General features: G+C 29.9%; 2 protein-coding genes across 4 annotated transcripts in view; one reads left to right on the top strand and one right to left on the bottom strand.

Annotated features, from left to right (window-relative positions):
* The first annotated feature begins 44 nt into the window (after window positions 1-44).
* LOC106677119 (protein LSM12) lies at window positions 45-15,906 on the top strand. Of its 2 annotated transcripts, XR_001342548.3 has the most exons (6): window positions 45-323; window positions 711-844; window positions 4,329-4,438; window positions 11,479-11,608; window positions 14,175-14,445; window positions 15,335-15,906. XR_001342548.3 is itself a non-coding variant. In XM_014414834.3 (5 exons), exons 1-5 carry the CDS (start codon window positions 203-205, stop codon window positions 14,277-14,279), a joined length of 600 nt encoding a protein of 199 aa, XP_014270320.1. In that variant the 5' UTR covers window positions 45-202; the 3' UTR covers window positions 14,280-15,307. The 2 variants fall into 2 exon arrangements, 1 of the variants encoding a protein (XP_014270320.1); XM_014414834.3 differs by lacking the exon at window positions 15,335-15,906 and having other exon boundaries at window positions 14,175-15,307.
* A 4,104-nt stretch (window positions 15,907-20,010) lies between these two features.
* The window catches only part of LOC106677118 (protein gooseberry), a 76,814-nt gene continuing 71,182 nt past the window's right edge, over window positions 20,011-25,642 (bottom strand). For both annotated transcript variants that reach the window (XM_014414833.2, XM_067051970.1), the window contains exons 5-8: window positions 24,837-25,002; window positions 24,474-24,616; window positions 23,015-23,165; window positions 20,011-22,549 (exon numbers count right to left, since the gene is read on the bottom strand). In XM_014414833.2, the coding sequence (XP_014270319.1) occupies window positions 22,353-22,549; window positions 23,015-23,165; window positions 24,474-24,616; window positions 24,837-25,002 (657 nt within the window). In that variant the 3' untranslated portion in view covers window positions 20,011-22,352. The remainder of the gene's footprint in view (window positions 22,550-23,014; window positions 23,166-24,473; window positions 24,617-24,836; window positions 25,003-25,642) is intronic.

The following is a 25,642-nucleotide window of genomic DNA, read 5'->3' as shown; positions in this document are numbered from 1 at the left end:
TTCTTAATTTAGATATCCTTCCTATAGATTTTCCCAAATTCTTAATAAAATACATAAGACTTTTGTGTGGGTAACAAAAACAGATAAATTCGTTGTTAAAAAAAAAAAAACTGTAGTAAATTACACTAATAATCATGCATGCTGCTATCAGAAGAGAGATGGCCGTTCGGTTCTTTGGGGACTACTAGTTGTAATGTAGAAAATGGCTGGCGTTAGTGATTGTTTCGCGATAGGAAGTACTGTAGCTTGTAAAACATGTTACAACAAAGTGATAGAAGGCGAGGTTCAAGCATTTGATCCTCAAACAAAAATGCTCGTCTTACGTATCCTTATAGATATGCATTTTCTTGATATAACCTGGTATTTTCATTACTATTCCTCAGTAAATCCTTATTAGTTTTTGGTTTCATATTATTAGTCAATAATCTTTTTACTAATATGCTTACACATTCTTAATTATATGCTAATATGTCTGTCTGTATTATAGTAAACCTTTTGGATTGAATGTTGTGTTTGATGTTTTTAACTTCCACTTAATTCAAATTTATTTTTTCTTTTAGCTTTATTTATGTTGAATTAATGATTATCTTGCCTTTACATAGCACACATGACTTGAGTGTAGTAAATTTAGTTAGTGTTAAATATTTTGTGTTCTTTTGATAAGTGCTGATAATTATGCAATGGTATATTTCACCTTAACCAGTGTTTAGGGTGCCCTGCTACAAACAATAGGCCAAGTTACTGTAATGTTTACATTGTTAATTTATCTTTGGTTAGCGATGTCCAAGTTAAAAAAGAAGTCTCTACACCTCAAGAGCCTATGAAGGCATTAAATCTACAGAGGGTATGTGATGTAGTTCTTTATATTATCAATGTTTAAGATTAGATCATCTCATGCTATACTTATCACTTTTTGATTTCTACTTGTTTATATTATAAATAAAACAATAGAATTTATGTTTTTTGTAAATCTTTAAAATTTAAACATTTTTATATTATAGCTTTAAGATTGCTATTTAGTAACTAAGTGCATTACAGAGGAGAAATCTTGTTTCTGCTTTGTTGTATTGGTGTACCTCTTAGTCCAGACTTAAAGCCTATCTGATATTTCATACAGTTAACTTGTCAACTATTATTTTATTTTTTAGTAAATTGCAAGTTACAGCTAGTTCCTTTAATTGTAGGTGAAGTATTTAATTAAATTAGTTGTTGAAATCCTTGTAATAATCCCTCTTGCAGTTGGAACAAAATTGATATCAAGCTAGCTTCACTTGAGTCTTATCTATAAACATTTTGCTTTTGGTGGTTAAATATATGACTAACCTTACTTTTCTGTTACTCTAAATGTCTTGTTACTAAATTAAGTTTGATAGACATTTAAAGTTATAGATAAGTAAGTCTAGTCAAATATTTAACCACCAAAAGCAAAATGTTCATAGATAAGACTCAAGTTATCTATGAACATTTTGCTTTTGGTGGTTAAATATTAGACTAAACTTACTTTTCTGTAACTCTAAATGTCTATAAAACTTAATTTAATAACAAGACATTTAGAGTAACAGAAAAGTAAGTTTAGTCAAATATTTAACCACCAATAGCAAAATGTTTGTAGACAAGACTCAAGTTATCTATACAAATTTTGCTTTTAGTTAAATATTTGACTAAATTCACTTTTCTGTTGCTCTAAATGTCTCATTATTTAATTAAGTTTTATTGATCACTGAATTGGATTGTTGAGAATTCACATCATTAACTTATATTAAATTTCTCCTTTGCCTTAGTTGTTTACTGTTATGCACAATATTAAAATAACTTGTTATTTGTTTTTTTTACTCACTCTGCATACCTTATTCATCATTCTTATTTTGGACACTTTGTTACCAAAACTAATCTTCCTTTAGAAAGAAAATATTTATTTGGTTCTGATTCCAATCAAGCAAAGCACAGTTCTGTTACACTTTTCACATTGATAAGTTCTAGCTCCTTGTTTAGTAAAGAGTTTGGATCATTTATGATTTAATGTTTTATTGTTGAAGGCTGAAGAACTAACCCTCTCCTTTTCTTCTTATATCTTAGCTTTTAAAGCCTGAGGGATGATGTCATTATTTTTAACTCTACATTATATACTTAAAAAAATATTTTTTAATAGTATTTTAGAGCTCTTATAGATTGAAACATATTGGTGTGGTCTGCTTGCTTATCATCAGATTAAGCTGGTGAGTGTAAAACTACTTGAGGGTGGAACACTGGCTACTAACTTCTACTTTAAATTTATCTTGTAAAAAAAAAAAAAAAACTCCACTATAAACCAAGATGGGTCTTAGTTCAATACTTAGTAAGGAAGTTAAAATCCAGGTCCAGGAGAGAGCAAAGTGCTTTAATCACCAAGATGCTTTCTTGCAATTGTCTCAGCTTATAGATTTACAAAAAAAAAAAATCAATTTACTGCTTTTCAGTTCCTCGAAAAATACTTATAATTAAAAAAAAAAAAGTTTATGAATATATTTTAGTTCTATAGATCCTTAAACACAGTTAAAACAAAAGAAATGAGGATAAACTGCAGAGTTGAAGATAAGTTGCAAACTAGACATCTCTATCTGGGGAGCATTGTCAGTTTAGATAGAGGAACAGATGAGAATAAATGGAACAGAATGCGCCAAGCAAACAGAGAATTTGGCTAGTTTATTAAGCTTGAAAGATTAATACAAAAATGTGTTTAGTTAAAAAAATATTCTCTGAGTACTGTTGTATGCATCCAAAACTTAAAGGGTGACTAAAAGAAATATGGAAAACCCAAAGTTTTGTTCATAGATGCTTGTGAAGAATACTTATCATTCTCTGGTCTCAAATCATTTTGAATAAAGGCTACAGGCAGAGGACTTACCTTAAGCCAACAGTGGAACTAATTAAGAAATTTAAATGTAAGTGGATTGGTCACACCCTGAGGAACCATCATACATTAGAGGAACATGCACTTGGCTAGAATCTTTAGGGTGCTTGGAAGCCAGGGTAACCTCAGAACACGTGGAAGAGAACTGTCTTGGTGGAGGTGAGCCAGTTGGGACAGCAATGGAGAAAGATGAAAATTTTGGCCACAGATAGAGATCTGTGACGAAATGGCAGAGCAAGAATAGCCACCAGGAATGATGCTGCTTTTTCATGAGAAAAATTCTGAATTACAGAGCTCTGCCTCGCTGGATCAAGATTATAGTGTTTGAAAGAGTCTTAAGACCTATTGTCGGTCACCTATGGTTCTGAGGTGTCAAAAAGCAAGTTATTGGTAATTATTTGTTAAGAAATAATTAAAATAATATAAAGAATCCTTTTTGAAGAAAAAGCCATCATTTCCCCATCTGAAATAAAGCAAAGAAACTTTTTGACATCAAATTATTAAATTAATAAAAAACATAATAAGTCTACTTTTCAGCATTTGAAGCATGAAGTAACTTTGCAACTTTGTCACCATTCACCTACAGAAACTATAATTTTAAGAAAATTAACATCAATCTATTTATTCATAGAAAATGTATATATTTTATTAACAATACAAAATAAATCTGAAAAATTATAAATAAAATGATTTAGTTAAGAAAATATTAATTTAAATATAGTAACATCATATAATTCCTATAGTACTTATAATAGCATTTTATAATTTATTTAATGTTAGTATCATTGTATAGTCTATATAATATTAATTATAACACTAATTATTTAAATATGATATTTATTATCATGCATAATAAGAAAAATATTTGTCATATTCAGCTATTTTCCACACACTCAAGCCATATTAAATTTGTTTTATTATAATCCTAAGTCCTGTGCTATTGCGGGGCATGTTTTATTAATTTGCTTTTGCCTTTTAAAATTTCATCTCATTCGCTGGAACATAATCCCGCAGAATTGACAAGCGACAAAGGTACACTAATTGCTCCACTTATGATTGAGTATGTTTATGGTTGATTCTTACAAATGTCGATTTTAGGCTTTGCAACATAACTTGCTCAATTATTTGACCTATACTCTAATTATTTGAATGTCTAGTTTGTGTGTATCCTACCAAGGATTAAAAGGGAGTTTGAACCTTGTTGGATTGACTTATGATAACATTTTCTCGAGATGTGGAGAGAATGAAAAGGTTTCAAAATCTCATTGACATTGCAAATGACTGTTCTTTCCACCACCAAATGCCTTGGTCCAAATGACAAAAAATACTTACATACTATTTGATGATTCAGCTATGAATTTTTTATTTTATGAATTCATTTTGAAATTGAATTTTGTAATATAAGTAGTAATAATTACTGCTGTTATATTTTATGTAGATAAACAACAGGGTAAGAGAAAATATAGAACAAAAAAGATGTCTTATTGCTGCAGTCAAAGCTGGAGTGACACAAGAAGGAATGATGCTATTTCAGACAATTAGTAAAACGTATGTATAATATTCTAACTTTATTATATTAGTCTATATTATAATTTTTGGAAATTGTTAAAAATTTGTTCATATTATATGATGGTACTAGTTATTGCCTACAACTCCTTCATATAGTCTTCAATTTAACACAATATATTTAGTTCTTGTACCCATATTGGTTTTAATACTACAAAGAGAAGTTTTTGCGTTTTAATTCTGTACCTCGAAGCTCTTTTGTATAAGTAATATTTTTTGTTTTTCAATGGGGGGGGAGGAGGAGGGAAAGGATTCATGAATAGATCAAAAAGATTTTGAGACACTGAGAAGGACCCTTACAGCTTTCCGTGTGGGAAATATGGACTTCTGAAATTTAGCCTGCCCGTTTATGCAATTGTTGAAGAGATTGCATTACGTTTGTATTGCAGTCAAAATTGTTGATATTTGAAGGTTTTTGTTTTGCCGAGTCCTGGTCTCCAACAACTGATGCCAAGATTCTCTGCCTATCGCCTCTGTTCTTCAGTGACTAATCCCTATGTCCATAACATCATCTAGAACATGCCCTCACTGCCTTAGTTTTCCTACTATGCAAAGCTGATGTAGGGTCTCAGTTTGAGTCTTCTTGAGAATCGAGTCAGCACTCATCGGCACAACGTGTAACGTCTACATATTTTATTCTCGGCAGTTACATCTTTAGTAAATTTGAGCAGTTATTATTGTTTGACCCATATTGAAAAGTTCAAAATGCATAATGATTTGCATATACCACCAAACACTTAAGAGAAAATTTTTAGGTGTAGTTCAGGTTCTGGAGTTGAAATAGGTTGTTAGTGTGAGCTTAACATCTACAATGTTCTTCACTCAGTATTAATATAGAGAACCCACTTTTCATCAACAGTAACAATATGTACTAGAAAAAAATCCAATTCTGATCGAGCCAATAATAGATAATTTCGTATACGATTCTATGTAGTTGTTTGATTAGTATATGTGTATTTCCTGACCTAGAAGTTTGGATCTGATTCCATAAAATTTTTAACATCTGCTCTGTGGGTCGACCAGATATTGGAAAACCCTCAAGGCTAATGTTACCAGGCCTAAAACTTACAAACCACTTTTCATATTTATTGAGGCTTAGTGAATCAGGATAAACTTATGTGATTTTTCTGTGGTCTCCACTTGGACTAGAATATTTGAAGATAATATTAGATAACCAAAATAAAATCATTGTTTACTAAGTGCAAGGTAAACAGAAAAAGGGTAAAAACTTTCTTTCCAGCCTAATACTTTCATGATGGAAGATTTGGTATAATTTATGTCAATAATTTATAATCTGTTCAAATTGAGATCTGGGATAAAACTTATGTTAACTTATTAACAAGGCAATATATGTTTAAACTGAGAGTTTAGAATGAAAACGATATTTACTTTAAACTAAAACAGATGAATTGCTAATCTAAATGGGGTTAAGATGAAGATTAAGAAGTGAGAAAACTGACTTGTTGATTAAGCAGAAACAAAGAAAATAGAAAGGAAATTATAAAGTAGGTGCATATGTGGAATTATCTTGTGAACAAGAACCGTTTAAACATCGGAACTTGTAAACCAACCGAAAATAATTAAACAGCTCATTTTTCATTTTGGTTCATTATTTTCCTTCAATTATTCCACCTTTTGATAAATGAATAAAATAAAAATGGTAAGTATATTACCGACCATGGATAATAAATATGAGATGATGATTAGGAATGCCGTCAGTAAATATCACAAATAAGCAAAAACTTATTTATTAGTGCCAACATTTCGGCCAGAATTTCAAGACTAAGAACAAAAAACAAGATAACGACCATTAGAGGAATTATAGAATGATAGAAAAATTAGAAAACAACTAACATTATAGTTACAAAATAGTATTGAAAGATATGTGAAGTCTAAGTATTATAAGAAGATAAAGGCTGTATGAGAAAGTTAATAATAAAATTAAGTAAGAGGAAAGAACAAATTATAAAATATGTATGAAAATTTAGTTACTAAAGATATGTACAAAATATTTACAGTAAAGTGGCAAGTAAAACATATATGTAGGTAATTAATTTATTTTAAATATTTAATTAAAATAAATAATTTTATTGTCATTATTTTGGACATATATTTACTAATCATATAATACTAACTTACTTTATTTTGGTTGTTATCTTGTTTTTTGTTCTTAGCCCTGATGAAGCCCTAAAATAATGGCTGAAACGTTGGCACTAATAAACAAGTTTTTACTTGCCTTTATTGACTGGACCCCTATATCATCTTATCATGAAAAATATAGTCTCAGTGTATGGACAAATCAAAAACATTTTTTCATTCTATTAGTTATCGACTGCATTCTTTTATAATGAAGTGTATATAGTTGACTATAGATTAATTTGGGAAGAAGATGGTCAGGGTGTGGTCAGCAAAATAAGCTTTTGTTTATTTGTGTATTTTTTGCTGACGTCCATTTTCTCCTCATATTCTTGTATGGTTTAAAAACTCGAATCATTCAATTTCAATCTAAGTGCCCATGTTCGAATTTCAAAGATTTAACGTTATGACTCTGGTAATGTATGTAACTAATTTAAGCATATTTGTTCCTTTTTGGGATTCATATTTTATATTTGTAAATGATTTCTTATTATTAGTTGAATTTTTCCTCTCCTACGTTTTTCCCTGAATTATTTTCAAAATGGGGGACTTCGACTAATGTTTCAACTAAGGCTATTGTTTTTATGATGATATTGTTTATTATTGAACCTTAACTTTCCGTTTATAAATCACTGGCTGACCCGGAAATGCTTCGCTATTGCTATATTTAAAGATGTATATGGATTTAATAAACACAATTGATAGCTTGTTATAAATTATTGTACACTTTATTATTATGATTTAGTTACGTAAAAGGAAGTTTTTAAATAACAGTCCTCATTCAGACCAACTGACCAATGAAAGTGTGGTAAAACATTTTTTAGGAGTTGATATTTGTTTTTAGCATCTCGAGAAACTCATAAATACAAATTTTTGATAAAATAGGAAAATAAAATTTTTTAGTCCAAAATTTTCGCCCTTTGATCCCCTTTTAAAAATAAAAAAAAAGGAAAAAATAGAAATATCTTCAATACTGCTCGACCAATCTACACCAAACTTTGCAATAGTTTAGGGCCCAATGAACTGTACCAGATCTAATTAAAAAATATTTGAATTTTTTTTTCCTATTTGAAACCTATGTTTCATCCCTGTAACGGCATTAAATCTATGTTTAGTTGATGTAGGCTGAAAGAGGAGACATTCAGCTCTCCAACTGTTCTATTAAAGTAGGAATTGGATAAAATCCAGAGGAGTTATGAATGATTTTATGAACAATAATTACTAGAAGAAAAAACAATCCTTCAAATAAACCTAAGTACTTTGAGATGATACTAAAAATGAATATGATCTGCTTTTTTCTAAAAAAAAATTTTGCTGACTTAACTTCAGCCCTACGCATTAGGTTTTCATAATTTTTTGTAATTATAATAGAGCTTGATAAAATCAATAATAATTTTTTCTTATTCCACGGAGAGATGGATCGATTGGTGTACAATAATTGTGAAAAAAGGCTTATACTTTCCGAGCTACAGACCAAAATCACTTAATTTTGTTCATAACTTTTTTTCTGGGCCGCCCATAGCTCAGTGGTCAAGACACAGTCTTACCAATTTGATGTCTATTGGCGATGCCGGTTCGAATCCGGCCTGGGACGTTGACTTTTTTCATTGAGTGGCGGTCCCACAAAATGAAGAACTTTGACCCCCAACCATGGTTAGGCAGTATAGGACTCCAATGGGAGTCTTGGCCGAAAAAAAAAACAAAAAAAAAACTTTTTTTCTACTTGAGAATTGGGGGATTTTTATTATCTTTAACCTCCAAATGGTGAAAAGGGGCATTTTGAAAAAAAAAAAAAAAAACTTTACGTAAATTGGTCCACTTATTCAAAAGTTTACTGTGGACAAAGATTTGACCATTCCCTTTTATATAGATAGATAGATAATAGGAGATAATTAATTATCACTATTAATGAAAACATAACTACTTATTATATTTATATGCACAAGCTGTAGTACAAGCCAGTTTTCATGTACTGGTCTTAGTACCTGGCAAACATTAGTTATATGTTTTAAATTTGTCGATATCATATATTGACATGTTTTAAATCATGTGCTATATTAAATTAGCAGGATGCCAGGGCCTTCATATTTCAAGGTTCATTTTGAAAGGTAGTATTACGTCCTGTACAATACAATGTTTATCAGTTGTATCAAGCGATTTCTGCTAATAATTTATTTATATACTTTCAACTATTATCTCCACTCACTTAGTCAATTTTTCTGATTAAATAATTGAATTTAACCCGGGAGAAGTGTAGCTTTGAGCATTTTGCTCACATTAGGAAATAAACATCTACGTTATCCTTCTATTTATCTATTTTGTTTATACTCTAGTTACCTTCGATTTAACCCTTTGATCTTTTTATTGTCACTTTTTTGTCTTTTATACTCAGTTCAGTTTGCTCTGGCCTCCTGGCAACGATAAGACTTAGCATTTCTCTCACCAGTAATGTGACATATTTTTTTCTTATTTGAGAATTTTGCTCATCTGGATGCCTCCTGCGTTTCTTATTTTAAATCATGAGCTGAGGCAAGATCTTGGATCTTTTACAAAATCTGGATTCTTCAGCTTCTGATAGAAGAGCTACAATATACAATTTCAATCAAATTTGCTTTGAAGGTAATTGTAAAAACTTTTGCCATTGTGATATTTGTAAAGTAGTCTTTTTCAGCATGTTTGCTCTTTTTTTATCTATCCTGCTGCTGCGTCCTTTTACCCAAAGCAATATGGTTTTTATTCCCAGTTTCATCAATTTGATGAATTTATTTCTGTTTTTTAATATAAGTGGTTATCATATTTTTTTTTTTTTTTTTTCGAGTATATAACCACAATGTTATTTTTATAGGTGTTGAATGATAATTTGGTGTTGTCTATTATGAGATATAGTCAATAGATTTTACTACTTCCAGTTTTTCCACTTGATTATTTGAGCTGTTCTAATTTAATCAATATAGTTATTTATAATTATTGTTGTTTTCTGCTCTAAATTCACAACCCATGCTGTATTCTTTTTTGCTTCTGGCCGTGTATATGTTTACAAAGGCTGTAGAGGGTTCTGCTATTTCCTTTATGCACTATGTCAGTATGTATCAGTGGGTATCTGTATATGTGGTATATACAGTATATGTGGGTATGGGTATATCAGTTACATTTATGTGGGTATGGGTATATCAGTTACATTTATATGGGTTCCAAGCCTTGTAGGAATCACAGGGAATGAACTAGCTGATCACACTGCAAGAGAAGCACTCGCGCTTCCTGGTCGGGGTAAAGCAATTTTAACTCCATCAGAAATGAGCAAACCTCTTGGAAAGGAAGTCAAAGATAAATGGCAAAATCTTTGTGGAATGAAAGCCCAATGAGTAAATTAAAAATTATTAAAAAGGATGTGAAGCCCTGGGGTACCTCCAGTCACAAATGCCGTAGAGAGGAGGTTGTTCTGACCAGGCTGAGAATATGTCACATGAGGCTCACCCACTCCTATCTTATTTCAAAAGAAACGCCTCCGAACTGCCAGTGTTGCAACAATAATCTGACAATAAGCCATGTTTTCCAACAATGCCCATATTTCACACCACACCTCAATAGCTTAGGACTGAACCCAGATATTTCAAAAACCCTCGGAGACGATGATAAAACAATAGAATTAGTGTTTCAGTTTCTTTAATCACAACATTTACTGGCAAAAATATAACATTGAACGGAAGAAAAAAAAAAACAATAAAATAATAAGTAAATAATCAAATTAAAAATAAATAAAATTTAACGAATATAAGGAAAATTAAATAAAATATAAATGGCATTGATGACCAATGAAGTTTGGCGCCACTAAACAAAAACAAACAAACATACATGTATCAGTAGGTGTGGCAATTATTCTATAGCCTGTTCCCGTACATTTTTGTATATGTTTTATCCCATTACATTTTTTTTTTTTTTTTTTTTAATTATAGTTTGTTCTGTTATGCTAGGATACAAGAAGCATAATATGAAACAGGCTTTAACCCTTTTTATTGCCAGAGGCCCATATATATAGGCTTTTACTGCACTGGTGAAAAGTACAAGCACCAATATAGCAGCAATAAAGCACCAATACCTTGTAGCTTTTTACTATTCGCAATGGGAGAAAACTCTATCCTTCAATAAATTTATAATATGTTATAAATAATCTAATTTCATTATGAGAGAATTGAAATAATAGTTTTCAACAGCAATGTAAAAAAAATAAATCGTGACGATAATTAGATAGTAGCACGTACCATGAATCTTGGAGTTATTCTTTATGCGAAATTCTTTATTTTGTCTCAAATTATATAGGAAGTTCAGAGTACATACTTAGTAGTAAACACTCTATCCAAAGTTATGATGAAAAGATGAATTTTCATATGTATAAATATGTGTTAGTAAGAGAGAATTCAATTTTTTTTTTTTTAATGACCATTTATTCCTTTGTTATTCATATAATTTAATAGAAAAAATAATGCCATTGTTTTATTCTCTATTTCGTCCTTAGTACAATGGTTTTTTTAATTATGTAAGTATTGTTTTTTGTTTGGTTTTTATAACCCTTTTTCTAATCCTTATAAAATCTTGAAATTTGGCCGGTTATCTTCGCATATGCATCTCTTTTTTGCCTAGCACTAAAATAATTAAAAATTTTATTATTCTGATCATTAGCCTCTGTTTAGTGAGGTTGACCGGTTTCATGGCATACAATATTTTTGGAATAAACTGCTATCATAAATAACTTGTTATTTAGGTTTAAAATATAATTCTTTAGTATCAGATTTAATTTTATATTATATAAAACTGTCAACTTTTAGCAGACTTCCAACAACAAAATTTAGTTAACTGCTAACCAAACATCTTTTTGTTGTCCTTTTTAGAATTAATGAAGTTACATGGAATGGACCGAACATTGTGATCATGAATCAGGTCACGATTACACCTCCTTACAAAACTGAAAACATCAAAGGAGATTGTCATAGCAAAGCATTTACACACATAAGAAAAGTGGTAAGTTCCTATTGAGATCTTAGAGTGCATATTATACATTATTATATAATTAGGGTATTCATGGTGTCGTGTAAAATGTATAGTTTTAACATGCTAAATATTATAAGTATTGGATGGTATAATGGGTAACCCAATTTACAGTCCATGTTATATGTTAAATGTAGAGGAGCTTCTAGTGGATTTTCTGTGCAATTCGTTTTGTAACCTTGTAATCTTTACAAGGTAATAAAATTACAATAGCTTCGTCTTATCATCTCTCCACCTCACTTGTTCCTTGTTTTCTAACTCAGTTTTTTCTCCGCTGCTTTATTATTATTTTTCTCCATTACTTTATTAGAGTTTAAAAACATCCGAAACAGGAGTAGCACAAACAAAAAAAAACATAATACGGGCAACTAACCTATCAAAACAGACTAAATGGTGTGGAGCTTTATTTAGACATTATTCTCCATTTAGCAGGCCTATTAACAGACTCTCAACCATGTTAAATGTTATATCATTTTATCATGCTAAAATAAGGAAATATTTCTTCATTTAACGCACTATGTAACATGTTCTAATAACTAAATTTAACTAAACATCATGAATACCTGTATTGTATTTTCTATTTCCTGTTCTGTATTTAATATGTTGATTGCCAGCTATTAGATAACTCACAGTTTTTGTTATTGCTCAGGACACCAAGTACAAGTTATGTCATAGTTAGTTTTTTTCTCATATATGTATAAAATTGGTAACTGTGCAAATATGGTTTATAGAAAAACTGTGAGGTAGATTGTGTTTAGTGAAAAGATGCAAACTATACAATAACACAATATATATGTTGTCCCTTATTGTCAGTCAGCATGCTAATAAAGAATAAACATTTTTGAATGGTTTTATTTTCATAATCTTCACTTTATATTTTAATAAAACATTTTTTTTTTTTTAAACATGAGTTTTCTTGAAAAGTGTGGCCTTGAGTTTGTAAATTTAAAACCAAAATGATTGACTTAAACAAATGAAGGAGGCAGTGTTCAATACTCCTGATGGTGTTTCATGTGAAGGTATAATACCAAAATGATTCACTCAAACAAATGAAGGAGGCAGTGTGCAATACTCCTGATGGTGTGTCAAGATATAAAACACTGAATCATTAAAGAAATAAGCTGTTTAAGTTTGTATCAGGACCGAAGACTCCATATTTTGAGCAAATCAATGGTTCTTTTCAGAACTGGACCGTATTAAATTTTCCACTGATGCACTAAACAAATATTGCGAATAATAAGTGTTGACAAATCATTACATAAAAGATTGGGCTGATGAAACATTTTAAGTTTAAATAAATTTGATAATTGGAGTTGAGTTTGTACGTTGGTGTCCTAGATTTCCAGTTAAAATTGCACACTTCTAATACTTAAAGTTTTCATATCGATAGATATGTCAAAATATGTGTGTTTAGCCTAATTTAACATCATCTTCTTTCAACTTTCTTTATCTCCATTTGTACACTCTTCTATTTTCTCCTCGAGAATAAATATTTTCGAAATTCTTTTATTTTATAGACTATGTTATTTAAATGTAATTTATTCTCTTATAGGATAAATTCTTGTGATTTCACTACTGAAAAAAAAAAATAATATTGATAAAGTATAAAGCAATAGGGGAGTGTAGTGGGTCAGTGAGTAAGGCTGTGTTCCAATTCTATAAGGACAAGAATTCGAATCTGGCTGTTGCAATAATTATTAATGCAAGCCAATCCATGGGTTTGGGAGCTGCCCAGGGTTCACCCAGCCTCGTTAAGTAATTACGAACCATAATCGGGGAAAAATTTGGTGGTTAAGTGTGATCATGAAATCACCTCCTTAGACAACCATTGTTTAAGAAACAGTGCTGTTTTACGAAGTACTGAACACCTGATTTTAATTTTTTAAATAATTTTAAAAACTTTTAAGTTAAAAACAATTCTGATATTTGATATTTTCTGAAAAACAATAGAATATTTTATAATCAGAATTTTAATGATTTATTTGTTTTGAATTCTGTAAATGATCTTTTATCTTGTTAGATTCATCTTGTCTTCTGACTTGATGAGGAATCAGATATACCATGTGAGGATTGGGTTTAAGGGACTATTAAAAGAAACATTAGTTCCAGAATAATAATAGAACAGCCATTTCTAAAGTTAATTTTTGTTTAAAAATTTCTTTATATGGTAATATGAGTTTACAGGAGCTCACTCAACCTGACTGGCACAGCCGGGATTCCTCTAACCTCCTACTCTTCTATTACAATATAAAATTTTTCCTGCTATAATTGAACAGTATTGCTTTCCCTCACCCTTCTGTATCATCTCGTGCGTTTTCATCGCCCTCATGTCACGAAATCAATTGACTCCTGAATATTTTTTTTGTTTTTGAGTTGTAAAACTTAGGTAAGAAGTTTTACTTAAAAAAAAGTATATACACATATAAATTGAAAACTTCTATATTTTTAGAAATACATTAAAGAATACTAGTTAATTTCCTTAAGTTGTTTCCTACTTCAGCCATTTATTTGGTTTTAATTTATAATTTTTTTTGTGTAGGTCGAAAAACACCTGAGGGATACACAGCTAAGGAACAAACAGCAAGAAGCGGAAAAGTTGTCAGGAGTTGGTGGATCAACTGTAATGGCCCAGACAACACAGTAGAGGAGATTGAGCGGCCCTGAGGCGCGTGCCGAACGTCAAGCTCCTGCTGTTCCCTGTAGCACCCATCAGCCCTTAGTATATTTATAGTATATCATTAATGTATTCTACATTCTGTCTGTTTTATTTTTGATCTGGTCTTCTGAATATTGTAATCTGTTTCAATAAGGTATATTATTGTTATGATAATCTCTTAATTTTATTGTAGTTTATTTTATAATTTTACATAATTGTAAAAAGAAAAAAAGCAGCATGATTTTTGTTAACAGATGATATATTATGACAAAAGCATTTTACGAAGACTCTGATTATAAAGTAATTTATATGAAATGTTACTGTGATAATATGAAAGATATGAGTTGACAGTAAATATTTATTCATTAATAGTGTTGTATATTTTGGCCAATAACTTTATTATTTTCATAAAACAGTATTTAAAAGTGGGCTTGAGGGGTTATATTCTCTTTAGTAGGTCGACTTGAATTTGAAAATGATTTGAGCCATTCGATTCATCATCTCTATAGATTTTTTTCAAGACAGACTTCGTTGTAGGGCTCCGTTTACTACAAAAATAAATAAATAAATAAAAACCTGTGTGTTACCATTATGTTATGAGGAAGTTGCAGAGGATTTGGTATATCTGTTTTTTGTATGTTTATATTTTTTAAAATAATTTTTAAAAATGAAATTAAAGTAGCAGTGTTTCTTAGGCCTGCTTGTTTTTCTGGCATACTCGGACTTAATTTATCATTGGAAATAAGATTTTCAAAGATTCCTTGAATAAATTTAAGTATATTTATGAGAACATTTCTGCTTATATACTTTTGTATATGCTGTTTTCCCATATTGGGAAAATTTGGTAACAAATATTTTTGAAACAGGAGCATTTTTTTTATTACCTTCCTCGAGCAATATAAGATTGTTTAGTTTATGTTTAAACTATTGATTTGGCTTGTAACTATTGTTATTTCAAACATTTTTGTAAATACATATATTATTTATGAGTTACTGAAGAAAACTATTATTGTTTCCTTTTGTTTATTTGAATAATATTCCAGAATACTGAATCCTGACTCTCCTCTTCCCAACCTCAACATACCAAAACGACATCTCGGGGATCAATACAGCCGCTGACAGCTACGCCTAATTTCTACTCTCACTCACCTATGTTTGGAATATATAGTAAAAGGAAGCATTGCTATCATAAAAAAATCGAATTCAAGCTTTTATATATACATTTGAGGCCCCCTGAGTGAAAGGGTTTTATAATATAATTTAAGAGATAACAGGAATATTTTTCCTGGTTGAAAACACATCTCCAGAAATAAGAGTTTTTCCGTTTAAATCGAAGAGTCAAAACAAATTTTAATCATATGACTACGATTGTAACACCAGTGCCCCATGGGGCCGAGAAAATACACTCTCTAGTGAGCCTTGACCAAAGGTAGCCATTTATTTCTCTTCATCTACATTCTACTAGAAAATGAGTGAGTAGACACACCTAGAAGTGCCCCCCGGAAGAAAGAATGGGGAGGAAGATTGGGAAGAGAAAATCGAGCCATGGAGTAAGTCCACCAATAAATACAATTCAACCATCATCAGTGTCATTCAATCATAGACCCATTATTCAAAAGTAACTAACACACCTGTTATTTCAGCCACCCTCTACTACAACTGTAATTAATGCAATAGATTTTTCGTTTGAATTAATTAGGTTCTATTCATCACTATTTTATACAGTTCACTAAAATCAAACCAGGGATTCATAAGTGAAGGAGTGCCTGGCATTTGGTTGAAGGCACACTTCATACAAGAGTAGTAATAAAGTAGTATTGAATATTATTGGGAAGCTAAAGAATTTTAGAAATAATATTTAGCATAAAAACTTTAAGTAGAATGGTGGAAAATGCCTAAATGACAGATATGTTCTAGCATGAGTTTGACTGGGTGGGATTACACTTACTTTGTCATCCATTAAGACAATCAGATATATTTTTCATCCTCAGATTTATTAAGAAATTGTTTTTTAATTTCATTTGAGCCCATTTGACAAGGTTACTTTATAAAATCATGATATTTTCAATTTTGATTCTGTAACTATTTAACACCATGAATAAATGATTAAGAGCAGAATTTAAAGTTTAGTAAAGTGTTTATTACCTCCACTTTCGTATATATAATATGGGAAAGTATTTCCTTTTGGAGTTTTAGCCTTAAATAGAAGTTTTTGGGTCCCCTGATTCCAAATGACCAACCAAGTATACAAAATGGTCTGTGTGTGAACAACCTAATTCAAAGACGAAAATTCATTTGAAACTCACATTTTTTATTTAACAATAGGATGTGGAACTACTTTTCAATAAAATCGACTGACTGGAATTGCCACTTCATAGAACTGATTTTTCACCTTATTTCGATTTGTATTCTTAATATTTTCAATATTGGTTCTGTAACTATTTAGCACTAAATAAATTGGTTAAGGGCTGGATTTGAAGTGTTATATTACCTTCTCTTTCCTTCCTTCACCTATCTAAGGTTAGTTGACCCCACCACCTAAGAATACTCTTGTAGCATCGCGATCTATCAGGGACCAGTTCTAACACGATTATGGCTTCACGCCAAGAAGAAAAGCAGTTTCACTGAAGTTCATTTCACTTTTGAACACCACCTATGTTTTCTCTAACCATTAATCGTTCATTTATTCACTAAGATGTAAATATGTTGATTTACTAAATAAAGTTTTCCAGAAAGAATATACTGAATCACAAAACAGTTAGTTCTTACAGGTGGTGATAATTCAATTCCGAGTATGCCAACGATTGCATTAGCTGTGTCTACTTGGAATTCCCATCCTTCAACAACCAAAACATGACTCAACACTCTTTTTTTATGATAATAATTAAAACCATCACTAAAGAAAAGTTTTTTACACAACTATCCTCTTTTGTTTTTTTTCTTACGTTGGCCCAAGACTCCCGTTGGAGTCCTACACTATCCTCTTAGTATGAACCAAAGAGAAACCAACAAAACAAATGAGCTGTAAAAACAATTATTAAATGACAAGCAATAGTAAATTTTTAATTTTTACAAGGAAATGGCTCGTGGGTGGCTTCAGCTCTCCCGGGTTTAACTATTGTGACGTATGACATATTAAAAAAGCGCCTTAAGACAACTTTTCTAGATGTATGTTCTTAATACATGCTAAGTAGGCAAAACCAACAAATCAATTGGTAATTCATTGTAAAATATTCCACATTAAGTAAAATTTGATTCATCTCATTTTTTTCCTGTTTTAGCTAGATTTTATTTCGCCCTAATTGTATTTTTTATTTAATTACCTAAATATTTAAGGTCTTTGTAAACTTATATTTGTGCTGGCTCCTTACTTTGTCCCAAATAAAATCATACATAAAAACCTTAATGTTTCATATGTAACCGATCTAGCCCGAACCAGATATCACTCCTTCCATTACAAACTCCCTAACCCACTAGTTTCTAACCTTGCTTCCTCTTCCATTCCTGACAATCCTCCGAAGAAAAAAGAAGATGGTCACGAGACCTGCTACCACCCAATGGTGGTACTTCAAGCATTAATTTAAATTAGAAGGTCCCCTTGGAGGATTATCAAGGATTGTTAAGGATGAGAGATTAAGAACTAATGGGTTAGGAGTTTGGAATGAAAAGACGCATATCTGTTTTGAGCCAAATCTACAACGAATGTGGGATGTTAAAGTCTTTGTGTTATTAAATGTAACAGAAAATTTATAAAACATTGTGATTTTGGACTAATTTATGTTATCATAAGGTAAAAGAAACGATGGTTATCATAAAGTAAAAGATTCATGATTCTGTTTAAGATGCTGGAAGTACTCATACTCATCAAGATGTGGTAAAAATGGAAACAATTTTTTAATATTAATATTTAAGTTTATTACTATTAAAACATAAAATTTTATACATTTATTTATATTATAACAGTATCTACATTTATATACTTAAGAATACTAGAAGTAAGTACTTTTAAAATGTCCATTTTTTTTTTTACCAAATTGACTGGACTAATAACTATTAAAATAAAATTACATAATTTATATGATTTTTTTTTACATCCACTGATGTATATATTTTTTTAAAAACTCAAAATACCGTGTGGACAATAAAGTTCATATAGTCAATACAAGCTAGGAACTGATAGAAACACAGGTACATGCTCACCTGGAATTACTTTAAAAAACAAAAACAAATAATAAATACCTTAAGAATTATTTTAATTACTTAAATAAATTGATCCTATATATTACACATAAGTCTATTGAATGTTCACTGGTAGTGGTGGTAACGAATAACATAACATTATGTCCTATACACTATATTACAAAATTCTCTGGTATAGTTTTAAAAATCTGATAGGTACAATAGATTTCTTCAACAAAAAATCATATTTACTTACAATATCTTACACGTCATATTTCTCGTTTCCTTAAACTGATATAAACTTAATATTTAAAAAAAACAACATACATATCAATCAAAGTGCACTATAATAGTAAAGATGTTGAAGGCTTATTTACAAAAATAAAACGAAGCTAAGCATTATTTTAAATAAATATATTTTTTTTCAAAATATGAAAATTTATTATTTGGACAAATTACTAGCTACAGATATATTTACATTTACTTTGCAATTAAATTAAAACCAACATAACCCAAAGCTACTAGGAACTTTTTTCAGCTTAAATCTGAATTTATAAAAGGTAAAGTCGATTTTTTACTTGTTAAAATAAAATAAAATAAATTAGACTTATTAAATTAGATGCTCAATTTGAAATTTAAATTTAAAAATAAGTTATTTTCTTTTAGATATAAACAAGATTTACTGGAAAAATAAATTCAGCCTCATCGAATAAACTGAAACATACAAACCCTAAAATTATAAAAGAATTTTCATATTTATATTTTTATTTTTATTTATTCTATAACAGATTGGCCTGGGCCCTGTTTCATAATAAAGTACAAACTAATACTATTAATCTTGTAGTTTTTATTTGCTACTATTTCAATGACTCATTATATGATTCAGCCAGATAATTATTTACTTTTAAACTCATGTATTATAACTGATAGTCGTCCCTATCATAAAACAAAAAGTATTAGTGCTTGTAGTTCATAGTTTGTGTACTTGTATTTATGGAATAATACTATTAGCTTTCATTATAAAACAGGCATCTGAAGGGCCTTACATGGTTGATATAAACGTTACATTATAAATTCATTTCATAAATATTTTTGCGGTTAATAAACTTCCAATTGAATGTAATTTATTTTAAATTAAAATATTGTAGCACAACGTTTCGGGACCACTGTCCCATATTCATGTACTTTAATTATACATAATTAGTCAAAATTTGAATTTCATATAGGAAATCATGTCACATCTTTACACTGTTCTCACTTTTTTACCATTACTTATTGGTGCATTCTTCACTTCTCTTTGGCATCACCATTACTGTATATTTCTTGCTACCTCTATTAGTACAAGAGCCGGGAAGAAAAAAAGGCAGTTATCTCACCCCAATTTTTGATTACTTTAATGAAAACTAGGTATAATTACTAGTCAAAATTGACGAGTCTGCCAAGCATAGGTAGAGGGAATAAAAAATGGCGGCTGTTTCAAAACCTTAAAAAAACATTAATTTTTCATTCGGAAATCTATATCTTAAAAACTAACAGAAAATCTAAGAGGACATTATTTAAAGAAGAGTAAATTTGCTGAAATATTAGCCCTAAAAGGGCTATTTACGTCCAATAGTTCTAGAGATATAGCTTTTTAAAAAGCAAAATTTCTTAAAAATCTACTGAAAGATTAGTAGTTAATTTATTTTGAGAAATCTATACTTCAGGAACTATGTGATGTACAGATGTCTATTAGCACTCAAATTACAGCTAGTTTAATGGACTATAAAGAAGTTTATTACCTTTACCTTCGTAGGAATAGTAGTTTTCATGATATTTGCTAAAATAAATTGATTTATAGTTGTTCAGACAATTAGTTTGATTTATGAAAAACTTCGTTTCAGAAACAATTGGATGTACAGATGTCTGTCAGTGCTCAAATTAAAGCTAGTTAAATTTACTACAAATAGTTAATTATGTTTATCTTTGTAGGAGTAGTAGTTTTTATGATATTTGACGAAATAAACTCGCAAAATGTTAATTTCTAGTTGTTCGTATAAAATTTTGGATTTTTGAAAAAATATATCTCTAGATCCATAAGTCATTACCAGTGATGCGGCGAGAGGGATGCGCTGGGATCTTTTGAGCTCTGCTCTACCCCTCACACATGGGGGATAGAGTGGGCTCAGGGATCCTCAGGTCGATTGTGTAAATATTGTATATATTATTTTATCATTATGTTATTTTATTTATTTATTTTTCATACAGATAGTTTGATTATGTTCATCTTGTTTATTCTTTTGTTTGTATATATTTTCAGAGTTTTTTTTATTTTATTTTATTATTATTTTTATTTTTTTTTATTTTAGTATGTATGAGATCATTCATCACTATTACCTATTGCCCACAACTGTGTGGCAGATTGTAATATCTATCAATAAATAAATCTAGCAATCAGATCCATAAGACACACATATGTCTGCCAACACTCAAAATAAAGGAAATCTATCTTACTATAAAGTAGTTTAGGACACTTATCTTCGTAGTAGTAGTTTTTATGATATTCACATATGAATATAAAGTTGGCAAATGAAAATTTGTCAGAACAACTATAAATCAATTTATTTTAGGGGAAATTTCATGTAAACTATTACTCATACGAAGATAAACATCATAAACTACTTTATAGCTCATTAAACTAGCTTTAATTTCAGTGCTAATAGACATCTGTACGTCAAATGGTTTTTGAGATATTAATTTTTTTCAAAATAAATTCACTAACTACTGATCTTTCAGTATGTCCCATACACCATTTTTCTGAAACATTACTTTTTAAAAATCTATATCTCGAAAAATATTTAACGTAAGTAACTCTATGAGGGCTCACATTTTAGCAAATTTACTATTCTTCAAATGATGTTGTCTAAAGTTTTCTTGTGTTGTTCCTGCTTTTTAAGATACAGAGCTCCGAATTAATTTAGGAAAAAAAATTAAATTTTTTTATCGCTTTGAAACAGCCGCCATTTTTTATTCCCCCAGTTTTGTAGTTTACTGTGGTTTTTGTTATATGTATGGCTTCCAGAAATCTTCTGCCTTTTGTATTTTGTGTTGTATCTATTATTTTAGGGTTTTCAAAGTTGGTTCACTTTAATGCTATGGGAGGCCAGAGCTGTGCAATTTATATTTTTAACGTTTCTACAACTGGTTGCTTGATTCTAGTTTCCAGTTTTTTAGATGTTTCACCAATGTATACTTTTTCACAATTTTTACAATCTATCTTGTAAATTGCATTTAATTTTTCCATCTAATCAACTTTGTCTTTCATGTTGGACAGCTTATTAATAAGATTCCTGGATATGGACATAATCATAGGTTGACAAAAAATAACCACTAAATGGACTAAAAAAACTAATACAAGCAATAGATTACTTAATTTCTTTTCAAATCACCCACAAAATATAAACATAAAAATCAGAAGAAATAAACGGGGTTAGAAAAAAATCACTAAGTTAAATTAAAAATACAAAGCAGGACATAAAAAAACAGAGAGGTAATCAAACAGCACCTAAAGCAATGTAGATATGACAATCATGTCTAAGATATAAAGGAAATCATTCCTTTATGAAATTCGAATTTTGACTAATTATGAGGTTTAAAGTATATGAATATGGGGCAGTGGTCCCGAAACGTTGTGCTACAATATGTTAATTTAAAATAAATTACATTCAATTGGAAGTTTATTAACCTCAACAATTTTTATGAATTGACTTACCAGACTTCCTAAAGAGAAAATCTAGTATATAAATTCATATTTATAGAACATTTGTCTAAAAGGCTTATTGCAAAGACTCCATCACCTGTATTGTCCTATTTTCCTACAATCTTATACCAGACCAATCTATATTAGTACCATGTATAAAAGGGTTGTGGTCTTGGTTGAGAAAATGAAGAACTGTAGCCGGAAGCACTCGTAGGGCTGAGTAGAGGCCCTGAACTGCTGTGGTGTGGAGGCAGGGTTGACCAGCTGGTATGGCCTCCTGGGCTGTTCAAAGGAACCATGTCTGGAGAGCTGGCAACAAGATTGTCTCCACCAGTTCCTCCTGAAACAAATGATTTGCTTAAAATATAATAAAAAATTTGATTAATCCTAGAGTTTTTTTTACCCCTAATGATTTACTGCATCTGATAATGTGAGGGATTGAACTGCTCTAGGATTATTTTAAAATCCTGCAGGCATAGAAAGTTTAACAAAACTAATTGGTTAGAATGAACTTAAGCAACAAATTTATAACTTGAATCACAAGATACCTGTTTTGAATAGTAAAAAAAAGAGTATTTATTTATTCCTCAGAAATTTTTAAAAATTTTGAAATCTATGAATTAAGGATCACATAGCCCCGAAGGAATAAAGGATTTGTCTTTTCTACGTAAATAACAATAAATTAAAAACTTACTTCTTAGGTGCACTGCTGGTAACAAATTATTATTATTTTATTAAAATAAGTGTTTTAATTGTTCTTATTGACAAATTAATATTTTTTAAAATAATTAAAATAGAATCTTACCTGAATTTGTTCCCATGATAGCTAAGCTAGTAGGAACAGGTGATAACATAGATCCAGGACTGATAGGAATAGGATAAACATTGCTAGCAGTTGTTAAAAGTCCTGGAGAAACATTTCCAATATGTTGGCCACTTCCGCCCAATGTTTGCATCTGTAATTAATCATTAATTTAAAATGAGATACGTTTTAACAAAATAAGAAAAACAATGCAACATAGTTTATTTAGTTATATTAAAGAAGTGACCAGTCTTAATTTAGACCTTCTGTTAAAGGTGTTAAATGGGTTATGTTTCCATTGATGATGAGTATCTATTTTTTTTACTGTGTTCTTAAACTTTCCTATTTGATGTTCATGAATTATTTATTAAAAGTGCTATTTTCTGCAGTATTTTTCTTGCATTTATCCTTTACAAATCATAATTTTAATTAATGACATTATGATAGGGCAGAATTAAAATTATTAGCATATGGAGGCATTTTTTAATTCTCAAACTCATTGTTAGTCAATAAAATGGATTAGTTTGAAGGAACGAGTTAGGTATTTGTGAATGATGTTATATCATAAGTTAATGATTGTAGAGAGATAGTCCAGGTGGCGGTCTATAAAAGAACCAAAATAGTAGAAGAAAACTATTTATTGTTAAACAAACATTTCAGCCCACATTGCTGGGCTTTGTTGGGGCTAAATGAAAAACAAGATACAAACATTGTAAGAATTGAAAAAATATTAAAATAAATATACAGAGAAAAAAAATTGTTTTGCTTATAAAATATGTGAAAGCAATAATAATAATAATTTAAGGAAGAATACATATCGGTGGACTAGAAACTAGTGGCTAATAGATACAGGGTGTGATAAAATTCTAATACAGAACTAGAGTAATAAATTGTAGAAAAATATTCGTAAGAACTAGTTATAAATATGGTAAAGAGGTAGGTGTGAAAGGTAAACAGAAGATGAAATAAATATGGTGAAGGTGAGTTATAGTAACAAGTAAAAGGAAACATTAAGATACCTTTTTTATTTTATTTTTTTTATACATATATTTGTATTTTCTCTGCATATTTATTTTAATGTGTTGTCAATTCTTACAATGTTTGTATCTTATTTTTCATTTAGCCCTGATAAAGCCCTGAGGAGTGGGGCGAAATGTCAGTTAACAATTTTAAAGTTTTCTTCTACTATTTTGATACCTTTATCATCCTACAATCTACATCATACGGTAAACTATCTTCTTCCAATTAGTCAATGATGTTATATCATACATCATAATTAAATTCAAATGATATTATACAAAAATACATAATGAAAAGGAATTAATTCATATACTAAAGCAATAATTTATTGTATTCAGAGGTGACTACCAATAATGTAATTTGGCCAAATATGATTATGAACTCAATAATTGTATATTTTTAGTTTTTGTTGAGAGAATCTCAAAAAGTGAAGAAAACCTACTTGGGTTGTGAGAAGTGTTGTTGATGTTGATGGCGGATATGGATAACCAGTTCCAGGACTGCTGCCTCTGTCAGAACCACCCCCAGCATCTAATGAGCTCATTACATGACCACCACTGCTATAGCCGCTACTTGCTTCGGACACTAAGAAAGTTAAATACATTAAATAATCATGTAAAATTTTTATAATAATATATTTTTAAAAATAAAATAATTAAAACTTATCTTAAGTGTATTCTAATCTCGACTTACAATAATGAATAATCAACAAAACTTAACGGTTAATCCAATTAAGTTATTCATGAAGTGTTTACACAAGAATCCAAACGATCAGTTACATTTTAACCACAAATAATTTACTTACATTGAGGTGTGTGACCAAAAGTTGGTGGTTCTGGTTGTAGCATGTAAGTTGGAGGTGCTGAAGATGCTGGTGGGTAACTCATGGGTAGGCCCATCCCAGGGTAGCCAGATCCTGTGTTACTTGCAAGCTGTTTTCTCAGTCGGGCTCTTCGATTACTGAACCATACCTAATTAACAAATATATATTTTATTATATTTAATTCATGTATTGCATATTTAAAGAAAGCTTGATGTTTGTGGGTCTATGGGATGGTTTGATTTTTAAAAATGTGAGTCTTGCATATTACATTATTATATTCTAATAATTACTAAAAAAATGTTTCCTTCGCTGGTTATGGATTGATTTTCAGTATATAATCAAATATCAGTACTAAAGTAGTATCTTACCTAAAGTATTTTGATTAAAACCCTTTAAATTTTCAGATGTAGTACAAACCAGAAAAAAATTAGGAAAAAAAGTAAAACAAAAAAATTCATTTTATTTATATAACTGAAAAAAAGATAGTTAACTGCATGAAATAGATTGTAGGAAGATAGTCCGAGCGACAGTTAATAAAGTTATCTTAGTAGTAATAGTAAGTAAGTTAATAAAGTTATCTTAGTAGTAATAGTAATATAGTTTAATTGGTTTCCATTAAACTATTTAATGGAAACCAATGTTTCGCCCTATTTTGCAGGGCCACATCAGGGTTAAATGAAAACAAGATATAAACATCGTAAGATTAGAATACATATTATATATATAGGGTCTTTTTTTAAGCCCGATAGAACTTGAAATTGTAAAAAATAACACAAAAAATTAAATTG

The sequence above is a fragment of the Halyomorpha halys genome, unplaced genomic scaffold (genome assembly GCF_000696795.3).
Source record: "Halyomorpha halys isolate HHAL.00 unplaced genomic scaffold, Hhal_1.1 Scaffold88.1, whole genome shotgun sequence".
Taxonomy (NCBI): Eukaryota; Metazoa; Arthropoda; class Insecta; order Hemiptera; family Pentatomidae; genus Halyomorpha; species Halyomorpha halys.
The sequence above is the reverse complement of the archived record's forward strand: the minus strand, read 5'-3'. Positions and strand labels throughout refer to the sequence as shown.